Below are 26238 nucleotides of genomic sequence, written 5' to 3' on the forward strand. Positions count from 1 at the left end.
TGCAGAGGCTGTGTGAACATTTAGTTATGTTCCTCTTGACTTTAAAATGAATTTTTCTTCCAGTTTCTCATAACCCATTGTTCATCACTAAGCATCCAGAAAGGCAGTAACAGCCAGAGGCTGTGCCACAGTTCTCCCAACGTAGGGTGGTACCAACCAATTCTCCTGCCTGTGCTCTGAGAGAATCTGACACTGAGGCTATTTTAAATGCCTGCTGTTAGAGTAAGACCTTGGCTCTACCATAAGGCCAGTAAGTTCCCCTATTAGTACTCTCCAAAAGGAGAGGTCCTCAGTGTGCTTAGTAAAAACTTACAGAATGTATCAGAAATCTAAACTTAGCCAGTTCTCCCACAGGTCAGTACATAGCAGTTTATATAATTTGTAGGAAAAGCAAATGGTAACTTTTAACAGAGAATCTAAATCATACAAAGCAGTTGGATATTATTATATCTATAGGTATGTGTTTGAAAATGTTCACTTCTAGTGCTCCTCTGCTGTACCCCCAACACTGGCTTTCAAAAAAGACAGTTCAATCTGTATGTTGCAGCATTTTTAATCACCTACTAAATCCTGTAGTGAAAATAACTGGGCATTTCATTGCCTTAAGAATATTTATTCATTCACTGATGTGCTTACTCACTTACACTCATTCTTTTTCCAAAAAGGATCTAAGGAGACCCACAACGGTATGAATAATAAAGGAAAACTAAAATTTAGAAAGAGGTGGGAATCAGGGAAAAGGGAATTAAGGGTAGGAAAGTGAGAGGAAGCTGTTTGCTCTTACAAAAATCCTGAAACACTCATACTTCTGCATGAGGGTGGCTACAAAAATGTGTTTGTGCTTTCTAGCATGGATATGTAAGATCAAATCAGAAGATGTACGCCTGTTCCTGGCACAGAGAGCGCCTAATGTAAAAGATTTTTGTTTTCAGAGTTGTTTTGATTTGTAAAGTATAATTGAGGTGTTTGAGCGTGGAGTTGGCGACAAAAGTACTGGACTCTTGTACTAAGTCATGAGCCCCCAACATGGACAGGAGAGAGCTCAGATACAAACAAAATCCCCATAGAAATGTGATGGCTGGCAGACAAGGTTCACAGGTGTAATTTTTGGCAAAATACTATGTATTTCACCAGTGAAATTAAAAGAAGAAAAAGTGCACAAGTTAGTGAAGTTTTAGAGCAAAACCAAAATGAAGACATACTTCAGAGCTACCAGTCCCACCACAGCGGCGGTGCGGCTGTAGGCGGGGGAGTGCGCAGCCTCGTCCGGAGTGTGCTCATGTTTTGACTGATTCCTCCACGACTTCTGTGGGGAAGATGCGCCCCGGGGGCCTGGGCAGCTCACCAGCCACGGCAGCCTTTTCAGCTTCCTCACTCAAGTAGAAAAATGTGTGTTCTTCATTGAAACCTATTAAAAAACAACAATAAAGTGTACTGTCTAATCCAGTGGTGCCGATTTTGATGTTATTTGTTACGTGATTTAAAGGAAATCATCTTCAGAACTGTCCAGAGGTGTCATCCCTATATGAAAGGCTTCTACAACCACCTGAGAGTGGACCTGTCGCTGGTTCCACATTAACTGCAACACTTGTTTTGTTCAGTCTGCATTGCGCCCTTAGACAACATTTTGGAACATCTGATGTGCAGTGGACTTTGGGCAGTCTTAGCAGCAAAAGGTAAGAGAAAGATGAACTACTCTTTGTCAAGACAAACCGTTGCCAACTAACTATTCCAGGATAAACTGCTGTGGACTTAGACACTTCCAGGCAGGTCCACGTAAGCAGTGATGGTGTTTCAGTGGCCAAGCTTCTACCAGGATTTCTTACTCGGTCCCTCAGTGGAGCGATCTGTTTTTCCAGTTTTTGGACCCCCTTCACATCTACTGACCACTGCCAATGTCAGAGGAATCCTCATTAATCTGTTAATCCATTCCGGAATGCTCGGGGGCCTGCACTGTCACCAGGGAGGGGCTGGGCCTCCGGTCACCGGAGTCCTTTTTGATGCCCTGAAGCAGCTGTTTCCCTTGTGGTGAAGTCTGGCTGGAAATATGATAGGTCATTTAAGGAATCTAAAGCTTCCACAAGTCAGGATAAAATTAAAAAATTATCAGATGTTATGCAGGAACAATGTAGTTTTACCTATTTGAAAAAACAAGCCCTCATGTGGACATGTTAACACTAAACAGTACAAACTAACTTCTGACTGCCCTTACATGACTCAGAAACAGTCTCCCAATTATATCTTCTTTTTCTATAAATCTTAGGATGTGTTTCAAGGTCGTTACATCTGTTAAACCTGACACACTTTAAATTATATTTCTATTGGTCTCTTTACTTTTTAAAAATACCTACACTGAGTCACAGAGTAGGACCCCTTCCTTGCTTTCATGTCCAATAATTGGTATACGTTCCACAATACATTCTATGACACGTCTCACTGAATAGATTTCATTTGTAGTATGTAAGTATCGGCATACTTTTTTCAGTATATCAATTCTATTTTTAAATACAAAATAGTTTTAGAATTACACAGACAACTACTGGTCTCTTTAGAATGTCTTTACACGCTGTGTTTTGGCTATCCCAGTCAGTAATATATAAAGAGTGAAAATGCATATTTAGGGTGTTTCCAGCTAGCCAGTACCCAAGGTGCTTCCACCCATGCAGACTTACACAATTTGACGTCATAAATGATTGGTTCATTTCTCTTGGGACCACAGCCTTTCCAAGGTATATTAAATTAATGTGCTATTTGTCTTAAGTAAAACGAGTTGTTGCCAAGAACCCCCAGGGAAACATCTACCTTTAACTTTCATGTGCTGTGCAGAGAACCCTTAAGTATAATTTGGACCATAACAAAAGGTAGGCTTGGAAATTCCAATCAATTAATTCTATTGAAAAGCATCACACAGCCCGTTCGTCAAGAAGAAGGGCGAGGGCTTTAAACAGTCAGGTAAACAGATAATCCATTAAGAAGGCAATCCACATTGTGGCAGATGCCATCCTAGTTTTGTCAGCACTTATTTATCGTCTTTGGATTCCCCTGCCCTCCTGCTGAGAGCCTTCTATTCCCCACCTTCCAGTCTTTGTTCTCGTATTCATGGCTTAGTGAAAACAAAGCAAGAAAGCAGCACTTACCCAGTGTTCCATTCTGGACAAGTTCTTCCTCTATAGCAAACAGGCGGTTGTACTTAGTCACCCGCTCGCCGCGAGAAAGACCTCCCAACTTGATAAACCGAACGCCAAGTCCAACAGCCTGAAGGACGGGGAACACTTATTTTAAATGGAGTCATATTTTGCTAAAATACAAACAGTTCTTTAGGGAGAAAGGACACTGCCTCTGTGTGCTGTTGTGGTTTCTCTATCATAAGTTAATTTCTCATCTTCACGTAAGTCAAGTGGCCTGCTTACACGCTGAGAGCGTCAAGGGTAAAGAGATGGTGTGACTATACATCAGGTGCTCTACCAGTCAGGTAAGCATGCTGATTTTATCTGAGAACATTCTGGCCTTTCTCACTTCGTTTTAGGAGGTAAGATTGCAAATACACACCTAGTCATTTAAGTGTGCTCATCATTTCCCCAGGACTTCAATTTTTCTTCTTTTTAAAAGTTCAAAGATTAGCTCTTTGCAAGAGGTAGCTGTCTGGAAGGAAGCAAGTCTATTTCATAAAAGATTACATGACTTTCTCTGCCAAAGACTGCATTTCTCTGAAATACCAATTGGTGATAAAAGCAGTGTTTTGGCAGTTGTGCAATTGACCGGTTTTCAGCACTTACCAAATCGACAAGGCTGTCATCGGACGACTCTCCTTCTGTACTTCCAAAGACAGCGACGTGCTTCTTACCTACAAACAGAGGAATTCTTTTCAGTGTTAGAAGGTGTGAAAACAATCAGCAAATATATGAGCCTCTGGGATCAAAATTTAAAATTTTCCAGAGATTTAAAATTGTGAAGAGTCAATTATTTGACCACCTGAGAATTCTAATCCAAACATTTGCATTTTTATTACCCTGATTTTATCTGTTTGCCCTTCTCCAGTAGTTGAGATGGTAAGTACTAAATGGATGCCAGGTTTCTTCAAATTTAAGATAACATAAATTCTAAGAGGCACCATTATTACTAACAAAGAGGAAAAGTGCTCAAATTAGATGGGCACATTTCTAAGACCACAGCTATAAGACACAGTTCAAGGTCATCCATATTGAGTGTCGAAAACTGTGCATCTTTCAGTCAAAATACACAGTAAGTGCAAGGGCACGTGGGGAGCTGATATGCCTAAATAATGGATGTCACAATTCATCATGTGACATTTTATTCAAAGGAATCTGTTGCTCTGAATGTTGATTTAGAAGACCAGTCTTGATAGTATTTAATCAATCACTTGAGGATCTCAAAACCCTTAAAATTTGCCAAAATTCTTCCTGTGGTGACAGTGTTGTGTTTCAGAGGCAGGAGCACAGCGGCGATCTGGAGTGAATGACAGACTGACCGCCGCAGGGTGGTCCCGGAGGAAAGGCCAGGCCTGGGGCTGCCCACCCACCCCCTGCAAGCCACTCTGCTGGGCCCTGGACCGGGGCAGCCTGCAGGCTCCGGGACTACAAGTGTTTCATTCCAGCCCCTGGCACCAGCCCAGCCCCTGGCTGCCAGTTGTGCTCTGAGTCCTGCTCCAGGTCTGAGACTAGCCAGCCTGGTTCCTGAGACCCACTCACAATATTCAGGTTTCGGGCTCTGTGCATAAGTGAACAAGACTCCCACCAGCTTATGGGAATTTACAGTCCAGTGGAGGATACCAGACATTAAACAGTGGAACACGTTACTGTGGCCAGTAATACAACTGAAAAATACAGGATGACAAAGGTTCAGAGCAACCAGCGAGGGGTGGGGGAGGTCAGAGAAGGCATAGATACCCGAAGGGGTTTCATTTAAGGCAAAAAGACCTGAAGGAGCAGGAGCAGCCGGCCAACTAAACGGTACAGGGCAAAAGCATTCTAGGCTGAAAGAACAGCTTGTTCAGTCACCTCAAGGTTGTAAAGATTTTGATAAAACTTCAGAGGAACTGAAAAAAAGCCAGTGTGGGGGTGATTTAAAAAATCACTACAGTGTTGTGTGAAGCTGAGAGGGCAGCGGTAGCACCCCACCCCCACCCCCAAAGGGGATGAGCTCCTGGATGGTGCCGTCATTGGAACATTAACAAGTGAATCAGTAATAAGCTGCGTTTTGTTTTCTAGCACCAAATCTTTCTTAGATAGTTGGGGTTTTTTTTCCCTTCCAAGAGTTATTCCATGCTTTTTTATTAACTGATAATACTGTATATTTTTGGCTTCTTGTATGACCAAATTAAGTTCATTATGAGTCTGTCAGACCTATACTTTTACTTACTGTCCATAAGATTGGTTATTTCCACCAAGTCAGACACCGTAGTTTGATTCGTATGTTTTATGATGAGCCCACTCTGTCTGAGGACACTGACGTTCCCATCCTCTAGAAGTTTAGGAATGCTTTTGGATGCAGTTCCTGCAATTATGTAACACCTGGAACCAAGAGCATTGTAGATGCTGTCCCACTGTTCAGAGTCCTGGGTGAATATTTAAGAATTGATCATTATAATGTGTTAATAAGCATCATTACAAAATGACAGGAATCATTTAGCACATAATCAGAGTTATACACCTTTTGGAGATACACAAAACAGGTTTTTTGTTTTTGGGGGTTTTTTGCATTTGTGGCTAAATGGTGCCTATACCAAAGCCACACAAATTAACAAGCTTCATGGAACAGAAACTTCCAAGTGATTAAACTTGAGCCAAAAGACCTAGCGAATAAAAAATGTTAACATACATTAAATGCTATTCTCCACATTGATTCTGATGTCCTTCAAACATAGGCTATTCCCTCCCACTGTGTTATCTATAATGCGGCTAACGACCGGCTGGTCAGAAGATTTTAATGTTACTTCTGGTAACAAGACAGCTGAAAGAAATGAGCCTGCAGGGCTGTAGACCCTCATTCTCCACATCCTTATTTTTTATTGGTGAGACCACCAAGTGAAATGAAATGCTTGTTATTTAAATAGTAATATACAAAGTCTCCCAACCACTGTACCAGATTTCAACCTGTCCTACCAGTAGACTATACAGGGGCATCTTATCACATTAAAAAGAGCTGTGGCCAGTGCCTCAGGACAAGCAGCAGAAGACAGGTCTGGCAAGATTCAAGAACTGGGATGAGTCAGCACCTTGCATGGGTGCTGGGGTGTATCCCAGGCCGTGAAAGGAAAGATGGGATGGAGAGAGCCTGGGGCTCTAAGATCCAGCACACTTCTTGTCCCCCAAATTGAAATAGCTGAGTTATCTCAAAGAGGATATCTGCCCACTATAGCTAATGGTTCGCGAATTCTCAAAATCAAGAATGTAAAGTTTTGAAGTTTAAGCGGGTTAGGGAGAGAGATCGTCCTTCAATGGGCACATAAACAACCCTTGTCAGATGCATCAGTTTGAACAGATCAGAAAACCTCAATCTCTCAAAAACTTTTTTAAAATGTGGTTTTGTAACTTAAATGCATGTGTCGTAGCTGGATTTAGGTTAGGAAACATTTGGCCTAGTTGAAGTCCTGTTTCCATGAGCACTTGAGAATGACATGTGATTAACCAATGGAAGCACCAGCCAGCACAGGGGGCTCGCCGGCCGTCGGTTAGGTGGCCTGTAAACACGCAGGTACACTCCTGGGCGCCGCGAGTGCTTGTTTCATCTGCAGGCAGGCACACGCCTGTGTAATTGAGCTTCTGCTATTCATTTGTTTAGTAAGTGCCTTTTCTCACAAATGCCAAAATAAAGCAACTCAGGCCCAGTCCAAATTACAACACATTTCAAATCTACAGATGCAAAAGAATGAGATTTTATTCTGTTTTACTATAAAATTCAAGGTGAATCCTGTTACCTCCTTCCTGAAAGGATCAATTAAGGCAATAATTGAAGGGAACTTGTTGATCAGATCCACATACAGGTCAACCATCTCAGCTGCATTTTTGTAGGTTCCCATCATCACTTCATACTTTCCTTTACTCTGATTAAGTGTAAGGAAGATATTAAAATAAAGAATAAATGATGAATTCTTCAAACATTAAAGATGTGATTGAAATACATTTTCATTCATTTCATATAAAAGATTGCAAACATTTTCAGGCCACATTCACATGAGAAATCTATGCATTTGGGGGGACAGGGTATAGTTCAGTGGTAGAGTGCATGTTTAGCATCCTGGGTTCAATCCCCAGTACCTCCATTAAATAAACAAACCAACCTCATTACCTGCTCCCCCAAATAAAAATAAAAACTAAAATTAAGAAAATTTAAAACTGGAAGAAAAAACTAAAATAAAATTTAAAAGAAAAGAAATCTATGTATTTTACTTTAAATATCTGAAACTGGCAAAATCAAGTCAGCATTCCTCTCTATGCCCCACAGAGCTCTTCCCACTGACTTCAGATGAAGCCTTCTGGCACAAAAAACAAATACAGAGTAGGAGGGGAATAATTTCTTTCTTAAGTTTTATGACATGGTGCCAGATACCTAGCTGCTTGAGTGATGAGCAATAACATAAATTCACACACAGAATAGCAATGCAAACCTGCCTACTCACTGGCACCTCCATCTTTCAACTCACAGTGAACAAATTGCTTATTTTTTTTTTAACTGTGAATATTCTAAAATTTGAAAGCAGGGCCAGGCTTTTGAGATACTAACCACCAATATGAAATGTAAAGAGACCGAAGGCAAGCATGGAAGTTCTGGTAGTAACAATATTGTTTTGAAAGTGGAGTTCTAGTGCAACCTATTTATTTGAAGTCTGGAAAGCCCTCACGTCGTTAAGGATAGAATTACACAGAGCTGGAAGATCTGGCGTAGTCTGCAACACCAGCACCATTATGTCCACGTCGAGTCTGTGCTCAGGGCTGGCAGCTGGGATAGTTAGGTACTGGGAGGGAGGTGGAATGGACTAGAATGGCTCTTTGGTTCTATGCCTTCCTATTGCTCCTAGCAGAATGGATTACATTGGAATTAAGCAGCTTCCTAAGAAGTCTATAACTGAAAAGATTTTATACCTTTTTTCACATTAAAAAGCAGCAAGAACTTTTAGTTTCTACACCGCAAAACTTTTACAATCCTATCTTGTTAAACAGGAAATGCTAATGACTTTGAACTAACATTGTAAGAATTATCTGATATCAAGCTAATGCGTTTTAGTGAACATAAGCAATAAATACCCATTTTAATTAGCACTAGCAGTCAGCACATTCATAGTTCTTGGTATACGCTGCTGATGAAAACATGTAATTATTTTTCTTAATGGTGTGCCTAGGAACAAATCATTATGTGAAGAATAAGAAATTACATTAAACATCCCTTTATGCATTTAGTTTTTTTAGAAAAGTAAAAACTTTAAGAAGTCAGCTGAAATTTAGGGTTCTTATATACTGTTTAAGATTTCCTTTGAAGTTAAAAGTTAGAATTGCAAGTTAAAGTGGAATCCTATTCAGTCCCCTGAGTTTTACTTTAATTACTATTATTAATTATTCTCTATGAATTTCAGTAACTTGTACGTATTTTTATATTTAAAAAGTAAGTCACCAGCAGAAACGTCAACAACCATGTGTCTAGAAGGGCTTCTCAAGTCATGGTTACAAATTAGCCACTTTTCATGCTTGACCAACTAGGCATCCACCAACCAAATGAACGTACTCAGTAGAACACCAGCTTGTTAAATTATTTTTCCATAGCTCTCACAATTGCAATGTAAGCGATCCATTTTAGTCACTTTTACTACAGAATTCCTATACATAATTATTATGACATTTTCTGTTAAATTTTTAGTTACATGGTTACATTATTGCCTGGTCATTAGCTAACTTGGCTTTCTCAACTCCATTTATATTTGACCAGTCACATGATATTAATTTTAAAAACAGGATTTGTTTGGAAATTATACACATAGGCTCTTCTCTTGAGTTCTAATTTTAAAATAATGGGACTTCAACAAAAAGTAAATGTTCTGGAATGGAAACTTACATAGTCCATCAGCTCGTGTGCAGCACAGTTGATGGCTAGATGCAGATTTGTTCCCATTTCCAGCCCTAGGTTCGCACAGATCCCTTGTATTAGAAGCAGTGGCTGCTCTGTGGTGTCATAATTAATGGTTAAACAGCCAAGATGGGACATCTTGCCAGTGATTGGCTGCTGCAAGATCAAAAGAAGATCATGTATGTAAATACAGCACAGTAAGATTCTTGGAGCTTCCAGTGGTTGGCAGCTTACAACCAGACACAGTCTCCAAAGATGAGGTCCCTCTGATGCTCGATTAATCCCGCCCCTAGTTCCCACTCATCTGGGCGGATGACTGTCCTACAGTATCTGGGGATGATTTTCTTACTCTCAAGGTTTTCAAGTTTGACCTGGGAACACACTTTTCTCTCTCTAGTTGCCCATGTTATCTCTTTATTGGCTCTACCATTGCACATGGACTAACCTGAGCCATCACCACCAGGTTGGTGACTCTGTCACTGTAAAGGTCTGCCTGCCTGCCCCTAACTGTCTTCTTCCTCCAAACCTGCTCTTTCCTATGTTCCATTTTCCTTTAGAAGAATGTAACTGTTAAAAATGGAACTCTGCTTCAGGAAAGGTTTTATTTTTAAAAAGATTGAAGACTTTAACCAAAAGGATGCAGCACTGAGGATGGCTTACAGTGGAAGAAAACTGGAGCACCCAAATGACCTCAGGGAAAGGCAGCCATATGCTTTGACTGCAAAGTCAGTCTTGATGTGCCCTTGTCATGAACTGTCACTACGCGATTATAACATAAGTTAAAGCAATGGCAGTAAGTTGTGTGTGTGCGTGTATGTGTGTGTGTACCGAACTCGAGAGCAAACATGAAACTAGGTATAAATATCCCATTTTTATTCCTGATAGTACTAGTTAATTATAAGAACCATCTAACATTTTTAATGTCAATGAAAGGAAACTTTTATTTAGCAAAGGAATGGTTGGGGAAATTTTTGTGTATCAACGTAGGAGTTTCATGACAGAGCCTTCAAAACTATGAAAGCATCACTTATTTGGTGCTTACTAAATGCTGGGTACTAATCTAAACACTTTAAATAAAGCCAATACATTTACTCCTTACATCAATCCCATGAAGCAGGTACTATCACTGTCCCTATTTAATAAAGAGAGTGTTAAGTAACTTGGAACAGGTTTTAATCCAGGTAGTTTAGCTAGAGTCCATACCTCTAATTCTGGTATGGCTGCCTCTCCAGAATCTACCATCTAGCATGTTTCCAATAGTGGGGAAAAGACCTACTAAAGCTGATCTCGGGAAGGGCTGATCTTGGTCCAAGTTTCTCAGAACACATCAGACAACGTGCTGGGATGAAGGGAACAGCGCTGAGATCTGGCTACCTGTTCACCAGCCCCCGCCTCTCTTGCAAGGTCTAATGGTGCCATGTTGTGCTCATTCCAGTACATACACCTGTCAAGGATTTTACTTACTGCTGTTTCTATTCACACATTTCTCTTCTCCCTCCCAAGGCGGAGGGGGAACTTATTTTTATCCTTCACGAGCCCCTCTTGCTGATGACTTCAACAGACCCTGGAAGCCCTCATGTCAGCGCAGGGATTGCAGGCTTATCAGAGCAAATATCGCACACGTGAGCAACCCCTGTCCACCGGCAGCACCTCCGAGGTTCTTGTTGGTTGTTCTAACTATAGTGCTAAAAATTCAGGGGTATCATAGGGGTATCTGTCAGAGCACCCACGATCCCCAGAGTGATGGACTGATCAAGTGCAGCTGGTCTCCCGAGGCTCCGCAGCCACGTGGCTCATCTGCCTGACTCTCCGGGCAAAGTCTGAGCTCCGGCAATGGTTCATCTGAAATGGTGCCTCAGTGCCTTTTGGGGACCAGATGAAAGAAAACGGCTACTTCTTGTGCCTTTTCTTTCTTTCCTTGGCAGTAGTCAAATTAAAATCCAGAACATCCCATATGCCTTTGAGCTGCTTATGAGAGAGATCCGTGTTCCCCAACACTTCACCCAGAGGGCTTCCCACGTAGTCCTACTGTACGTGCGATGTGTGTGTCCCTGTGTATCCCATCGTAAGAGCCTCCCAGGCCCTCTGAGATTCCAGCTGGCTGGACAACTGTGGGCAGTGCTGGCCTAGAAGCCTGCTGCCAGAGAGGCGGGGGCAGAATGACATTTCAGCTCTGGGGGTGGCCTGGCTTAGTGCCCTTGGAGCAGTACCACCATCTAATGTCCATCTATGTTAACTCGGGTCCTGGAGCAAAAAGCCTATGGGAGAGGAAAAGGGGCAGGGAACAGGTAAGCGAACTGTTACAGAGTAGTGCGGCAAACAAACATATTTACTTACTTGACTTCTTTTGCCTCCATTGTGACCTTTTTTTGTCTCTGTTTTTGGAGGAGGGGGCTGTGGGACAGAAGATAAATACATATCACTTGGGATTCTCAGACATGTCTGTGGCAGTAAGCCGAGTTCAGGTCCTCACGCCTGTCCACTGCTCTGGGGCCAAGCCGGTCACACTGCCCCACACACACACACACACACACACACACACACACACACACACACACACACACAGATGATGCCAGCCACTCTCTAATTTCATAAACCTCAAACTATTTCTCAAATTCAAGCCCATGGCCACTTTAGTTCATCCGTACACTCAGCCTCTAATCACATGTACAGGGTATGAATAAGCATATTCATGCATTTCTACTTATATGAATAATCATTTGCTCATGATGCCCTGACTCCTGCTGTGTACAAGAACTCTTTTTTTTTTACAGGAGGACACTAAGTCCCCCTCCTTGTCCTTAAGGAATAATGCCTTTAAAGGCTCAACAGATTGTTTTAAATATTCTCATGGTACAAACACTTCTCCTACAGGGTGGGTTTGACTTCTGGAAACAGCTAAAGGTCATCAAATCTGGTGACTCTGATGTATGTACCGTCTTTTGACATAAAAAGGAAAGAGAATTACCAAAGAGACGTTCCCAGTTTGGGGGTGTTGACAGCATGCTGCAGCAAGGACTTAGCCTTTTAAAGGATGCACTTTAATGCCTGGTATTTACTGGCTCTATAAACTGGGGCATGTGTGTCAAGAATCAGCATGATTCACACGCAAATATATGCAAATACAGAAGTTATCCTGCTTCTTTTCATTATGGAGCCAGCTGAACTCTGGTAAAAAAATAACATAGGAAGCTAATCGATGTGCCAGCCAGTGATGTGCCAGACAGTGATGGACAAGACACACAGGAGCACTGCCTTGGGGAGCTGAGGTCCAGCAAGGCAGACACGGCAACCAGGAAGGAGGGAGGTGTGATGGGGAGTACAGAGCAAGAGGACTTCCTTGTGCAAGAGTCACGGAAGGGGACTCTGAACAAGCTGATGCCTGCGGGTTTTATGGGAGTGCTGAACCCTCTGTCTAAAAAGCAGCAAATCTGTGGCCCAGAGCTGCTGGAGCCTGGCCTCCCTGAAGAAGCCTGAGAGCAAAAAAGAAAAAGCCTTAAAGCAGTTTTTCAGCCCTGGCACTCTTGATACTTCGGCTGGATAATCCTTTGTAGGATGTACAGCAGCGTCCCTGAGCTCAGCTTTCCAGATGCCAGCAGAGCCCTGCCCTCCAAGTTGGGACAACCCAGAATGTCTCTGGGCACTGTCAAATGTCCCTTGGGCAAAATCACTCCCCATTGAGAACCACTGCCCTAAAAGAACATATTGATGCATTTTACTAAGTGAAAATTGAAAAAGAAAAAAAATCCCTAAGACTCCATAAGATAATGAAACATGACAGAGAAAAATAAGTATAAACACAGAGAAAGGACTGAAGCCTTTATTAGACAAAGAATTCCTAGGTGTCAGCAAAAGATGAACTTATATTAAAAGTGCAGATACAAAGCAATTTGCATAGTGATTTGTGCAGAATTTTATATGATTTTAAACACAAAACGCACTCTATATTTGTATGTGTGGTAACTGAGGGGGAGTTAGTACAGAGACTGGGCGTGAGTAGCTCTATCAGTATTTGAATTTTCACAAGAATATTCAGAGAGCTACTCATTTAATTAAAAATCAATTGTATAATTAAAAATCTGAAAGTCAGGATGATTGCTGAAAGCTCAAATATCCTGATTTCCTCCACCTGCTCTGACAACTGTCACCACCATGTATTGCTCACTGCTATGTTAGCTCCCGCTCTGAGCATGCTGCATATATTCAGCTCCTTTACTCCTCACAATTTATCATACCCATTTTATAGATGAGGAACCTGAGGCAGAGAGGTTATATAACTGGCTCGAGGTCACACGGCTAGAAAGGGCCAAAGAACATGCAAGGTCAGAGTTAACCTGTCCAAGTCTGAGTCCCCCACAAAGAAGCTGGCCTCCTAAAAAGCACCCCCGGAAACTGGCTCCAGACTGGTGCTTAAAGCAATTCTAATCAATTGTATGGCTTGGGCCCCAGCCACCCTCCCCCGTCATGACAGGGGAGGGGCTGGTGTGCCCTGCCTGCAGTTACAGACTCTGCTGGCCAGACAGCATTGGAACCAAAGTCCCTTCTTATCCTACTCAGATTATATCTCGGTCCCTGTTCTGTTGGAGAATGAGCTAGTGCTTTCCGATCATGTAGTTTAAAAGCCTCACACTAAATGAACGTGGGATTCTGAATACGATCCTGGAACAGAAAAAGGACATTCAAGGAGAAACCAATGAAATCTGGATAAAGTCTGGCGTTTAGTTAACAGAAATGTAGCATTCTGGATTTTCAGTTTTGATAAATGTACCATATCATGTTATAAATAACGTATCACATATATCATATACTATATCCTGTTGTAAACATACTGTATCATGTTAACCTTGGGGAAAACTGAGTGAGGGGTATTTGAGAACTCTCTGCACTATCGCTGCAGCTTTTCTGTAAGATGCAATATTATTTCAAAATAAAAGTACTTTTCAAATAAATAAAATTAAAAAGCCCCACAGGCGAGGATTGGGTCCCTCAGCCCCACCAAGTCACTGCATGCTTCCCCCATTAGCATCCGATGGAACAACCAGTGAGTCATACAGCGGCCCCATCCTGCCTTTGTGACTTCCCGTATAAGGGCTGCTCAGCCAGGGGTGCTTGTTTGCCCAATACCAGGGTTGTAAGCAGGCATAAGAGTCTGGGCCTTAACCATTATAAGAAACTGGTGGCCAAATGCTTTCTTTCTTTGCAAATCTTTAGGGATAATCTTAGCACAGAGCCAGCTGCCTCAGAAATCAAACTGAGATTAAGTTCCATTAGAAACTGAATCTGTAGCCAGTGAGGGGATATATAAACTTGGCTTATATGGGAAACCCAAAGCAACAATATATTTTCATATCAATAACAATATTGATTTTATTCCATAGGGAAGTGTAATTTGGACACTAGAAGGTAAGTGCCAGTAATTAGATACCACAGATTCTCTTTACATACCATTTCAATTGTTCTGTTTATATGTTTCTGAATTTCCAGAAGCATCTCCACACCCTGTAAGTAGAATAACCATCATCTTCCACAACTACAGTCTAGAATTTAAATATAAAAATATAAAAAAATCCTAGTCTTCCAAAATCAGTAAAAGTGAGGTAATGACTACTCTTCTTAAAAAAGAATTATCATAAAGAACTCATCTTGAGATTTAAAAACAAAAAATATATAACACACATGGCTATTTCTAACTCAGAATATTAATAGGGTCTTTGATAAGGCTTCCTGATTAGTGAATTACATATGGTCTACAAAATCAGAAGACTGAATGTTAATCTTCAGCCCTCCATTTTTATTTGGTTGAATATGAATGAGAGGCTCTTCTTCCTCACTATCCTCTCTTCTTTGTTCAGAACTGATTGGTTCAGTTGGTTGGATCAAGTTAACTTCCTCTTCTTTCACCGTCTCCTGACCAACGTCCTTGCAGTACATGTCACAGGTCACTAAGGGATTCTGCATGACAGTGTTTGAATTAGTATAAATCCACTGTCACTTAGAAAGTAGAAAAGTGTATTCCAATGTGGGGGGTATCTGCATACGGAGACAGATAAAGAGCAGCGTGCCAAATGCTCTGGTACCCAAATAGCACGACAAATATGAACTGAAGAAAAGAGCCTGGCGCCAGGATCTGAACATGATCTGACAGATGGTGAGCCGGATGTAAATCCTAGTCTCCCAAAATCAATAAAAGTGTGGTAATGACTACTCTCCTTAAGAAAGAATTCTTTATCATAAAGAAATCATCATGAGATTTAAAAACAAAAATGACTTTCAGTAGCTAAGATAAAATATCACTCAGTGTGTTATCAGAGGGGATGAAATTTCCTGCACTTTTTCTGAAAACATCCACTGCAGAACACAAGTGTTTCGTTCTCTCTAATGCCTAATTGGTAGAATATTTCATGAAGATTTAAGGAGGCACACTGGCTCACTTACACCACTGAAGAACAACTAGACACTAGCAAACCTCTGAGTAGTAAAGATGCCACTTAGGATTCATTCATACCGTATTCCATAAACATGCGCTAACCCTGTCTCACGTGCCAGGCAATCTGCTGGGCCCTGGAGTTCCTACTTCACAAAATGGGCTGCTATGGAAGTGCCAGCTGTCGCTTGTTGCAGCCGTAGTACACAGACGAGTAAATAAAGGTATTGCGATTGCCCCAAATAACACCTTCCAGCACCAAGGCCTGTGCACTTACCCACCCATGGCCACTCTGTGAGTCACTAGAATGAGTCAGAGATCCAAGGTGGTCTACACGTGGTTCCCTTTTGTCTGCGGTCGTATTTTCTTCCCACTTCCCTAATTTCCTAAAATATATCTTTCTCATTGCATCTTTAATTCCCTCTCCCTTGGTGTCATAAACCTTGGGGGCATACACTAAAAACTCAGCCATGATGAAGCTTTTTTTTTTTTTTAGAAAAAGTAGTTTGAGATAATGTTAAGGTACTTGTTTAGCTGTTAATCCAGGATGGGGTATACAAATCACTTCTTTCATTAAATTCAGCTTCCCAGGTGAGGACTTCCCACAGCTGACCAGAGACACCATCAGCAGAGGTACAGTTAGCTTTGCTGGATGTTCCTGAAAATAGAAGGAAAGCAAGGGGAACTGAGAAACATGGTTCATCTGTCCTGAGAAACTCATGGGTCCTTGCAATGGAATATGACGGGTGCTAACCTGGTGGTGCTTCAGTAACGCAATATTTAAGTAGAGAGGATTACTGTCCAGCATGGCGCTGGTTTTGGCAACAGCAAGTGACACAGCCCCAATGGCCATGCTGCCGCAGAGTACCGGTTCGCCAGGCTCTGGAGGTAGAATTGGTTTTTCTGTAAAGGTATCCTTCCTCCCTGAAGAAAAAAAAATACTGATAAAAGATTACTTTTTATGAAGTTTTGACTATGATAAAACTATATTTTTTAAATGCTTTACTTATAAATGTGAAGGCCCAGCAAAAAAGAAAAGTTGAAAAGTGAGGCTGGGAAGAATATATTTTCCATCAACTCCTGAGAAGTTTCTGTTTGATTTTACTTTCTACTCCCTAATGCTCAAATGATCCTGAGTCATGGATTCTGCCTAAGGAATTTTAGAACATTCAGTATTAACTCCTTCAACAATCGTACGTGAAGATATTGTTATCTCACTAATAAGTAACCCGGGGCTTAGGTTAAGAGACTTGCCCAGTATCTAACAGAAAATGAATGAAGAGAGGATTTGGACAGTCTTTGAATTCCAAACCCTGTTTTTCTATGTTTTGTCACAGCTCTTGCACACCCAACTTCATGTTGAACATCTCTTCATGTGTATATCTAACTAGTGATCCTTCTTGCCAACTCCAAACAGATGCCTTTTTCTATTAGAAATTCCTTCCAGATCTAACCGTCCACCCAGAATCCTTACCCACCTTTCACTATCACATATTCACAGCCATTCAGTCTGATCGGGTACCATGGTGTCCATAATAAATCTCCAGTGTCCCTCCTGTCCTCTCTTTCCCCACAGCTACTGACCTGACTCAGCAGGTAAGATAAGTGGAATACGATATGTAAGCACCTAAGACATTAAATGGTTAGCAAATTTATCCCCTCCTACTTCTTCCCTTCCTACATTCCAAGTTCTATCAGTCAGCAGCAGCGACCAAACGAACATCTATTGGTGGTCTCTACCTGTAGTGGCCACCCCTACCCTGCCAACAGGAGATAGGTCGAACATGACTCTCTTGCCATGGGCAACTCTCCTCCCCTCTCTGGGCCTCAGTATCTGAATCTATGAAATAAGAAATCTTGTCTCCATGGTTTCCTTGATCCCTGGTTCTGGTGCTTTCTTATTCAGTGGAACCCACACTTATGCAGTGTTTGGTTTGTGCCCAGCATTGTGCTAAACTAAATGAGGCACAATTCACGCCCTTAAGGAGCGTGTTCTAGGTGGACAGACGTCCAAAACACTGCTACAACACAAGCAGCAGCTCCAGAGTTAACATGCTGGCAGGGCTGAGGTTAGCAATATGTTAGAAGGCATGGAGCAAAGGGCTGTGATAACTTCAATTATCTGCCCTAAAATAGCAGTTTTCCAAGACAATTTTTATTAATAGGAGACTGAGAAATGAGAAAGTGGGACTGAGAAACTAGGACAGACAAAACGTTGGTTATCCACATCAAAGGATATGAAAGAGGCTTTCTGATGAGCTAATGGAAATTTTGAGGAGCAGTTGAAGGTCTCCTGTGCCTCCCCTTCCCTGCCTTGGGCATTGCCACTGTTCAGTGCACTTTGTTTAGTGCGTTCTCTCCACTGGGTAACAAATATTTTTATCTTACAAATAAAAAAGGATGGTGGGATGGGGTAAAACCATGCCTATCCAACATAGTAACCTCAAGCAAGGAAGAGGCATGGAGGATGATGCATGGTACGTGGTGGGGACCCAACCTAGGTCTCCAGCAGAGAGACTCTAACTTGGAAAGGCAGTCCAAGGTTCCACTTTTCTTCCTCCACATTTGTTACTAAAGGTTCTGCAAGATGAGACGCCACCAACCTTGTTTTTGTCCCTTTTTTTTGGCTGGAGGTGGAGGAGGTGCTGGTGGTGTTAGAGGTGAAGGTATAGGCACTGCTGAGTCTTCCAGGCTCTTTTCCGATTCTTTTCTCTCCTTATCTTCTTGTACTTTATTTTCAAAGAATGTCCTTTATGGGAAGAAAATATGGCTTTACAATGACTTATTTGGGAATATTACTTATAATTTTGGTCATGTTTTAGTGCTGACCCCAATATGTTTCAATAGTTAACTCTGCTTTTTAATCTACCTAACAACAAATCAGCTTCAATTTCCAAGACTAAAAAAATGATGCTGTTATAAAACTGTATTCAAGAACTGAAATTTATTTTGGCTTGGAAATAAATGTTTCAAGACTTTAAAATTATTTGAGCCCTGCTTGTTATTTTTAAAAGTAAAATTTTTAGATAAAATTTGATTACGGGGTATTGGATTTTCTTTTTGAATAAATGACCATCAGAAGAAAAATGAGGCAAAAATAGACAGTAAAATGTATAGCACTATGTGGGGACTTCCTTTTCTTTCTTTTCTTTTTTTTTTTTTTTTTTTTTTGAGGGACATGCTTAAGGTGAACAGTTAAAATAAAAACCGTTAGGAAATCCAACTTAGGTACATCTACATAAAATTTCAGCTCCCCGGAGCGAAAAACCTCTATAGACAAAAAACAAACAAAAAACAAGACAAAACAACAACAATAAAAAGTAAGCAAAAAAAAAAAAAAAAAAAAAAAAAGACAGGGGAATCAGATTTGCATCAGATGGTGGTGGGGCAGTGCCTTTAAAGTACTGAAAGAAATTGATTTCAAATAAGAATTCTATACTCGGCTAAATTGTCAACCATGAAGGCAAAGTGCTGACATTCCCACACATGTAAGAAGTTAAAAAATTTACATCCCAAATACTCTTTCTCATCCTTACTTTTAAAGGATGTAAACTAGCAATTCAAGAGGAGATATGGGATCCAGGAAACAGAAGAACAAGGAACAGATCTGTAGTTGGCCTAAAGAGGAACCAGACAACATGGGAGGTTTGGGGAAGGAAAACTCCAGGGAAAAATGAAATGAAACAAGGAATAACAGAAAACTTGGTAGAAAAAACTAACGCTATGTTAACAGCAAATAACAGGCGCACACACTCTCTCTCTCTCTCTCTCACACACACACACACAGAATAAGTAGAGTAGCATTCAGAAAGTCTAAGACAACCAAAAACTATTCAAAAACGTTTTTTATAAGGTCATGCTCCAGCTCTGAGGCAAATGAAAATGTGATGTTCTGCACAATTAAGCAAGCGATGAAGCTTACAGAAAGAGAATCCAGTTAACCTTCTTTGGCCAAGAGAGCTGTGGCATTGGACCTGCACAAGAGGAGACATAATGCTAAGCCAAACTTGGCTGGGCGTTGACAATAATCATAGAGCCCCTCTTAAACACTTCCCTGGTTTTCACATTTTAGGGTCAACATACAGGCAAAACCTGGAAGACTTGGTTGTGTCTGGAGGTCAAAATGTAAGTACCCCTTGTGACGATATAAAAGGATAAAAGACCGTCATGGGAGGCACACGAGGAGGTGGGGAGACAGAAAGGACGTCATCCGGATTCTTAACTTAATCCTTTTCCTGAGAAATTTTTCACTGAGTCCTGCGAAAGCTCTATGCATAAAAAGAGGCCAAAAAGCCTTACATAGCCTTACACAGTAGAATGTTAATAACAGGGTTTTCAGAAGAAAAACAACATTTTAAGCTAAATTTTGCTGCTTTAGCATATGCTTCTTAGTCGACTTCCTAACTGTACCCTGTAGATACAACAGACCTGTTTTATTATTGGCAGGTAAAATGGAAAGAAAAGAAGTACATAGTTATACTGGACACTTACAGGTCAAGGTGTGAGATTTACCTGAGCACCTGGTCCACCTCGGCCTGGCTGGAGGGCGCCATCCCTCGAAGCTCCTGGGTGATGGTTTCGTTGACCCACCGCACGGCCGTGCTGACGGCCTCCGACCTCTCTATGTTCTCCGCTTCAACTAGCTCAGGTAAAGTGTTCTCGTGGACTTCGAAGTGAGTTGAGATCACCACAGAACATATGTTCTGAAAACAATATAAACATGTTCTGCATTTTCCCTCCCTTTTACAGGAAATAGGATACTGAATGTACCCAGCTTTTGAGGTATATGATATTTTACCACCTTTCAAAGAGAAAATGAGAATCTATAATTTTCTTTGAGATATTTTTATAGCTATTGAAATACTATGGGACCTAACTTCAAGGAACGTTTAAAATTATTACCTTGTTAAAATACCCTTATAAAAACCTTACACTAAACTTCATTTTATCACGACTTCTTCAATAAATAGCTAAAGGGACACAGACTCAGTCATAATTATTTTTCTCCCAGAGACTGCAGCAAAATTACTTGTAACAACAAATACGTAATAGTTAAAATGGATTATTAGAATTACAAAAATGAATTTTTCTTTATGCAGACCAGTCTACATACCTATAAATCCTATAAAACTATATAGGTCTATATATAGATATATGAGTCTATAAACCTATCTGCAGATTTATAGAATTCATCACATTAATAATGTCAGATTTCTAAAACTATGTTTGCCCTTTCTCCATCTTAGGTCATCTTTAAGTTAGCAAGCCATGTCTGTACCAATAGTACATTTAAACCTAATAAAGCCATCATGGTACAGTGTATGATAACACGCTTTGTGTACACGACTACCTACAAATAGTGTGCGTGTATTTCACAAACACTGAATTTCAAAACATTAATTTTCCACAGTTCAGATAATAAATGCCCATATAAGCAGTGGAGCCAGGATACAGTGGAGAACACATTTAAGCTACCTCCTACCTTGGGAAAATTTTGAACGGTGCAGAATATTTCCACTTGTAGGGTTGGAAGCCCCAGTCCATCCAGTACATTTTTCCCCACTACTCTGCATATGGTGGGAGGCTTTGCAAGTTTCGAAAAGCAGTTTGCCTTTGACACACACAAAAAAACACAAAAATCACAATACCACATTGAATTTATCTTTAAAAAGTCATTCACATTTAGTTTAGTTTCTACTAGAAATAGTTTCCCATCCCTGAAGTCTTCTAATATGTAGAGAAGCATAGAAAAAATGCCATTTGCATTGAATACTGGAGGTTGTGAAGTATTTCAAGAGGCAGACAAGGGGGAGAAGGAGCAGATACTTCAGGAAGAGGGAACAGGATAAGCAAAGGGGAGAGAAGTGGGAAACTTCGGGCTTTATGGGAAAGTAAGTGGGCCTGCGTGGAGGAGGCGGGGAGGGATAAGCCTATTACCCGAGGGAGGGGCAGGCATGATGAGTCACACACTGGAACGTGTTTGATCTTACTCAGCACGCAAGTGGGAACCACAGGAGGTTTCTGAGCAAGAGAATGATGGCCAGATTTGGGATTAGGAACATTGCTCTGGCAGCACTACGTGGGATGGACTTGATAGGAGAGACCAGGTGAGAATTAGGATGCCCAAAACGAGGCAGGGACTGAGACAATGGAAGGGAGATTGTCTTATTGCCAGTCCAATCCCTGAACATCCTCTGAAGCCCAAGCCAACATTCCGAGATGCTAGAGCCCACAGGGGTCTTCCCCACCCCTGCATTCCTTTAACAGACACATAGCGATCTGATCCTCAGTTAAGCACACAATCATGTATCACCCCATCTATCTGTGGCCTTTGTCCCTAACTCAGGTATAAGCTCCCAGAGAACAGTGCAAACCAAAGTCCTGGCTGCCTAACAGACGGGGAAGAGTTTTACACTGGGGACAAGAGTCCAAGTTTCCAGTCTTACCTTTCGTACTAAGTAGCCATGAGACAAGGTCTTGGTGTCTTTGTAAAATGAAGAAGTTAGACTAGTTAACTTTCAAGGATTCCCCCAGCAAGAGACAGTGGAAAGAGAATGGAATTCGGAGTTGCATTCACTCATTCATTCCACCAATAGTTTTCGAGTGTCCATATGCACCATGCCCTCTGCTAGGTACTAAGGACACAGATTTGGTTTGATTTCTTAATGTCATTTACTGTGTCCCTTGGGAAAATCATTTAAATTCACTGGGCCATGGTTCCTTTTTTGTAAAACAGGAATCATGTTTACCTCACCGTGGCCCTAAGAATGAAGTGAAATCACATAAAGCGCAAAGCACAAGTTACTCAGTAAGCACCTTCCCCAACCCCCGATTTGATGTAAAGGCCACTACTGAGAAAAATAAACACTCATGGAACATCCCCTATATTCACTGCCTCAACAAGAGTGGTTTTGAACCTTGTAAATACATCATGCTTCTTCACAGCATTTACATACTCTGCTCCGTCTTGTCACATTACCTCACCATAGAGCAAATTCCTACCAGTTCCAACCACGATGCCTTCCAGAAGGTAGGTGTTGGTTAGTATTTACGGATCTGGAATTGAGAAAACGCTTGCCTTTGTTTTAACCGCCCACTCCTTAAGGCTAATGTGCCCAGATCGTGCGCTCGCTTGGCACAGGGGCTAGAAGGACCATATGAAAAGGCCCCGCTCTCCACAGGAGCTCACAAGCTGCCAAGGGAGGGTGTTAATACATGCAGGGAGTGCTGCAAGAACGCTGAAGGACGACTGGTCCAGGGCGAAGTGGGCAAGACTTTGATCTAAATTTGAAATTTAGTTGGGAGCTGGTCAGGTGGGACGGGCATCCAGGCACAAAAGGGCGCACAAGCCAAGGAGCACAGGTTCAAAAATCGATTGAAACTTGGAAGCGATGGGAGCCTGCTGGGTACGAGGCCCCGGTGTAGGCTGAGGCCAAGTTGTCGCGAATGCCAAGGCGTTCGTCCCGTGGTCAAGAGGAGGCCGCTGAATGTTGGTAAACTGAGCTACGAGGTATTAAGGTCTGTGATTAAAAAGACAACTGGCAGCTGGGGGAGGCCGCCCAGAGGCAGCGAGGGCCAGGCCCTGAGCTGTCGCCGTAGCTACAAGTCCGCCTAGAGCCCTCTTTCCTCTAGCTGCTTCCAGTCCACCACTTTCTGACTGGAGATTCCTTCACCCAGGTTTCCTCTCTGCTTCCTTCCTTCAGGGTTGCGTCTCTGCCCGACCACGCGCCCCGACCCCCGCGGCGGCAGCGCGCGTGCGCGACTCTGCGGCGCAGGCGTATGGCGTTGCCGCAGCGCGGGGCGGGGGGAGGGGGCTGGAGGGAAGAGGGTGCTGGTTCCAGGTCCCTACCAGGTGCCCGTAGACGTCTGCAGGCTGGAGGTAGAAGGTGGAGTTGAGCAGCTCTTCCAGCCTGCGCGGAACGTCGTTCTCCCGGTAGTACTCCATCGCCTGCTGCTTCAGCTTCTGCAGCTCCATAGTGGTCCCACAGCTGCGGCCGCCGCCTTCTTCCCCCATGGTAGGAGATTTAAGGCTACAGCGGGGGTTAGCCTGGGGGCCCGCGAGCGTCCTCCCCGTCGCTAGGCAACGCAGAGACATCCCGACCCCAGATCTCGCGAGGCTGCCAGCCCGGGTTCTTCCCGCAGCCAGAATCGGGAAAAGGTTCCTTCGCCCTCCGATCTCGTTCTCCCTGAGGGTTTGGCCCCCAGGGTTGGGTACCTTGACTCCTGAGACTAGCACCCTCCTGGCGTCGTTTTCCACCACTTTCCCCGATGGTTTTCAGGTGGGCGCGCCGGGTTCCCGGTGGCCCTGGGACTCGGGGCCGTCAGGCCTTCCCCGCTTCGTTCCCCGCGGTCGGGAGCTCACCCGGGCGGCGGCCTGCCCGTGCCGGCCCAGTCAACTGGAAGGGTTGTAAGAACTCAGGGTAGCCTTACTAAGCTGCGGAGGTCCCAGGAATTCATTCATTCGTCCGTTGTTTACCTGTCGTGAGCCGAACAGTGTTCTTGCTCGGCGGACTGCGACGTCCATTTGAGAACCGGCTACGGGAGATTAGTGGAGTGAAATCAATGGAAGGGAAAAGCCAGTATGGGACCAAAAAAATTGGGGTGAACCTTACGGGATGGTTATGGTTAGGACAGGCCTATGGGGTGAGGTGTTACAGGCAAGACTTGAGGAGAAGCAGGAGTAGAGGACTGTTACTGGGTCATGTTCCGTCTCCAGAACCTTCAGAGGCTGCCAGCGTCCTGCTCTTTTAAATCCAAGCTGCCTGCTTGGTTTCATTACACCTGCCAGGTTTCACGTGCCGTTATAGAACTTCTCACTGTGCGCCCTTTGCTCTAGATACTCCTGCAGGAAATGGCTGAGATGTTCGTGTTCCACTCTTGCCTGTTTGTGTTCGTGACCTAAGCAGGCCGTTTAAAACATTCTTGCTGCACTTTGCTCATCTGAAACACAGTCTTAATGACTCTGCCTGCTTCACAAGTCAGGCAGAATAAAATGAGAACATGAGAGAAAACACTTTGAAACGAGATAGTTATTTTCAACAGAGGCAGGTAGATATATACAAATAATGTGATTGTATAAATACTGTTATTGGAACCCAGACATGCACCTCCTTCTGAACTCTCCCAGTGTTTTCTCCAGTTCTCTAATGGAAGATCACACTTTTTGGGGCGTGATAGGTCATGATGGGGCTGGCTTATCTTTGCTAAATGGAAATCCCTCCATGGTAGGAGCCAAGTTTGAGTCATCGTCACATCCACAGCACAGCCTGGGGCCCCACAGGGACAGAGCATGCGCTCTGCTGAGTGGGTGTTGAGTGAACCTTTATTCAGAATAAGCCAGTGCTGTTGCTGCTGTCTCCATTCCACCATTGTGCCTTTCCTCATACCCATGTAAGTGGAAGGACCCCCTTCTCTCACACGGCCGTCCTTTCTATCCTTTAATGCCGGTGGAGTCCCACATCAAAGCAGGCCCGCTCCACACTCCAGCTCGTATTCTGGCCAGTGCTTTATTTTTTTTGAATTCCTTCCCCATTTGCAGCTAGAGCCACAAAATTCAACCTTTAGGGATGTCTTGACTCATTTGATATTTTAGTGGAAGACTGGAAGTATCCTGGGCTGGGGCCATGATGTCTCAGAGTCTCCCCTCTGTTGGCCTCTAAATTCCTTGAGGACAGGAACTTGGTCTGTCTTGGTCACCATTGCGTCCCCAGCATCAGTACATTACTGACGGAACAGACACTCAGTAAATGTTTGTTGAATGAAAGAATGGATTTTACACATAATAAACACTTAACTCATAATCAAATGTTTTGGAGTTGGGTGAATAATGAATACACCAGACTGATTCAAGGAGAGAGTTTATTTTCAGGAAGAAGGGAAAATAAGGATGGAAAAGTGGTCAGGTGAGATTGTGAAGAAACTGGGATACCACTCTGTAAAAGAGTGGGGAGCACCCCCCAACCTCTGAATATGGGATGGGCGAGATGGAAGTGGTGTTGTAGGAGGTTAACTGGCAGCAGTGGGTAGGTTTGGTGGGTATTTGGTTGTACAAAAAGCAGATAATAACATAGATGCAAGAGCCTAAACAGTAATGGGAGCAATGGGGAGAGAAGGTTGAGAGAAGTAACAGGAAGGAAGGATGAAATCCCTTTGAGTGATTGGATGCGTGGTTCGGGAACCAACGATGACTCCATCGAGGATACCTTGTAGAATTCTGTTTCAGTTGACAGAAGTGAGATCTGGTTTTGATGGAGGGAACATGGTGTGTTTGGTTTTAGATGTGTAGAGCTTGAGATATCAAGAAGCACTGAGGCATATCAAGATTCTTTTGAAAATAAATGTGTTTAATTAAATATCCCAGAGGATATCCCAGAGGACAAGGAGGACTGAAGATACAGATGTAAGACATCCACAAATAATTTAAAGTTGAGTAAGAATAGATGAATCCTCTGGGGGAAAAAGGGAAAATCCTCTTGAACTAAGGACCTAAATATTGGGGAGGGAATTTATTTAGGACATAGTGGGAGGATGAGGATCTCTAGCAGGAGACAAACAAGGAGGACTTAGAGAAAAAGAAAAAAAATCACGTCCCAGAATCTAGGGCAGAGAGTTTGGGGACTATGTCAGATGTGTGTGTGTGTGTGTGTGTACATATACATAGAATAAAGTCTGAAAGGATGTGCATTTGCATGTTAATTGTGTCTTCCTTAGGTGATGGGATCCTTTTTTTTATGTGT

General features: G+C 42.6%; 2 protein-coding genes across 4 annotated transcripts in view; one reads left to right on the forward strand and one right to left on the reverse strand.

Moving 5' to 3' along the window:
• Window positions 1-730: 730 nt before the first annotated feature.
• ENO4 (enolase 4) lies at window positions 731-24885 on the reverse strand. 2 transcript variants are annotated; one of them, XM_010969852.3, is made up of 14 exons: window positions 23352-24885; window positions 20985-21113; window positions 20015-20205; window positions 18106-18251; window positions 16257-16426; window positions 16029-16160; window positions 14524-14577; window positions 11416-11472; window positions 9067-9234; window positions 6938-7063; window positions 5380-5575; window positions 3777-3844; window positions 3138-3255; window positions 731-1408 (listed from the first exon to the last, which is right to left on the reverse strand). In XM_010969852.3, the coding sequence occupies exons 1-14, from the start codon at window positions 23595-23597 to the stop codon at window positions 1278-1280; spliced, it is 1932 nt and encodes a 643-aa protein (XP_010968154.2). In that variant the 5' UTR covers window positions 23598-24885; the 3' UTR covers window positions 731-1277. The 2 variants fall into 2 exon arrangements, with proteins under 2 accessions (XP_010968154.2, XP_074229652.1); XM_074373551.1 differs by lacking the exon at window positions 14524-14577.
• LOC123612773 (uncharacterized) overlaps window positions 22701-26238 on the forward strand; it is a 40160-nt gene continuing 36622 nt past the window's right edge. For both annotated transcript variants that reach the window (XM_045506566.2, XM_074373552.1), the window contains exon 1: window positions 22701-23517. The gene's annotated coding sequence lies outside the window, so the exon portion shown is untranslated. The remainder of the gene's footprint in view (window positions 23518-26238) is intronic.

Source organism: Camelus bactrianus, chromosome 11 (assembly GCF_048773025.1).
Source record: "Camelus bactrianus isolate YW-2024 breed Bactrian camel chromosome 11, ASM4877302v1, whole genome shotgun sequence".
NCBI classification, from domain to species: domain Eukaryota; kingdom Metazoa; phylum Chordata; class Mammalia; order Artiodactyla; family Camelidae; genus Camelus; species Camelus bactrianus.

Bases quoted from the DNA above. Each gene is read 5' to 3' on its own strand.
- ENO4 (XM_010969852.3), bottom strand. From the start codon at position 23,597: ATGTCTCTGCGTTGCCTAGCGACGGGGAGGACGCTCGCGGGCCCCCAG. The intron at 16,427-18,105 runs GTTGGTGGCGTC...TTTTTTCTTCAG, and splicing joins AAAAAAGGGACAAAAACAAG to GGAGGAAGGATACCTTTACA. The intron at 9,235-11,415 runs GTAAGTAAATAT...TTGATCTTGCAG, and splicing joins ATGGAGGCAAAAGAAGTCAA to CAGCCAATCACTGGCAAGAT.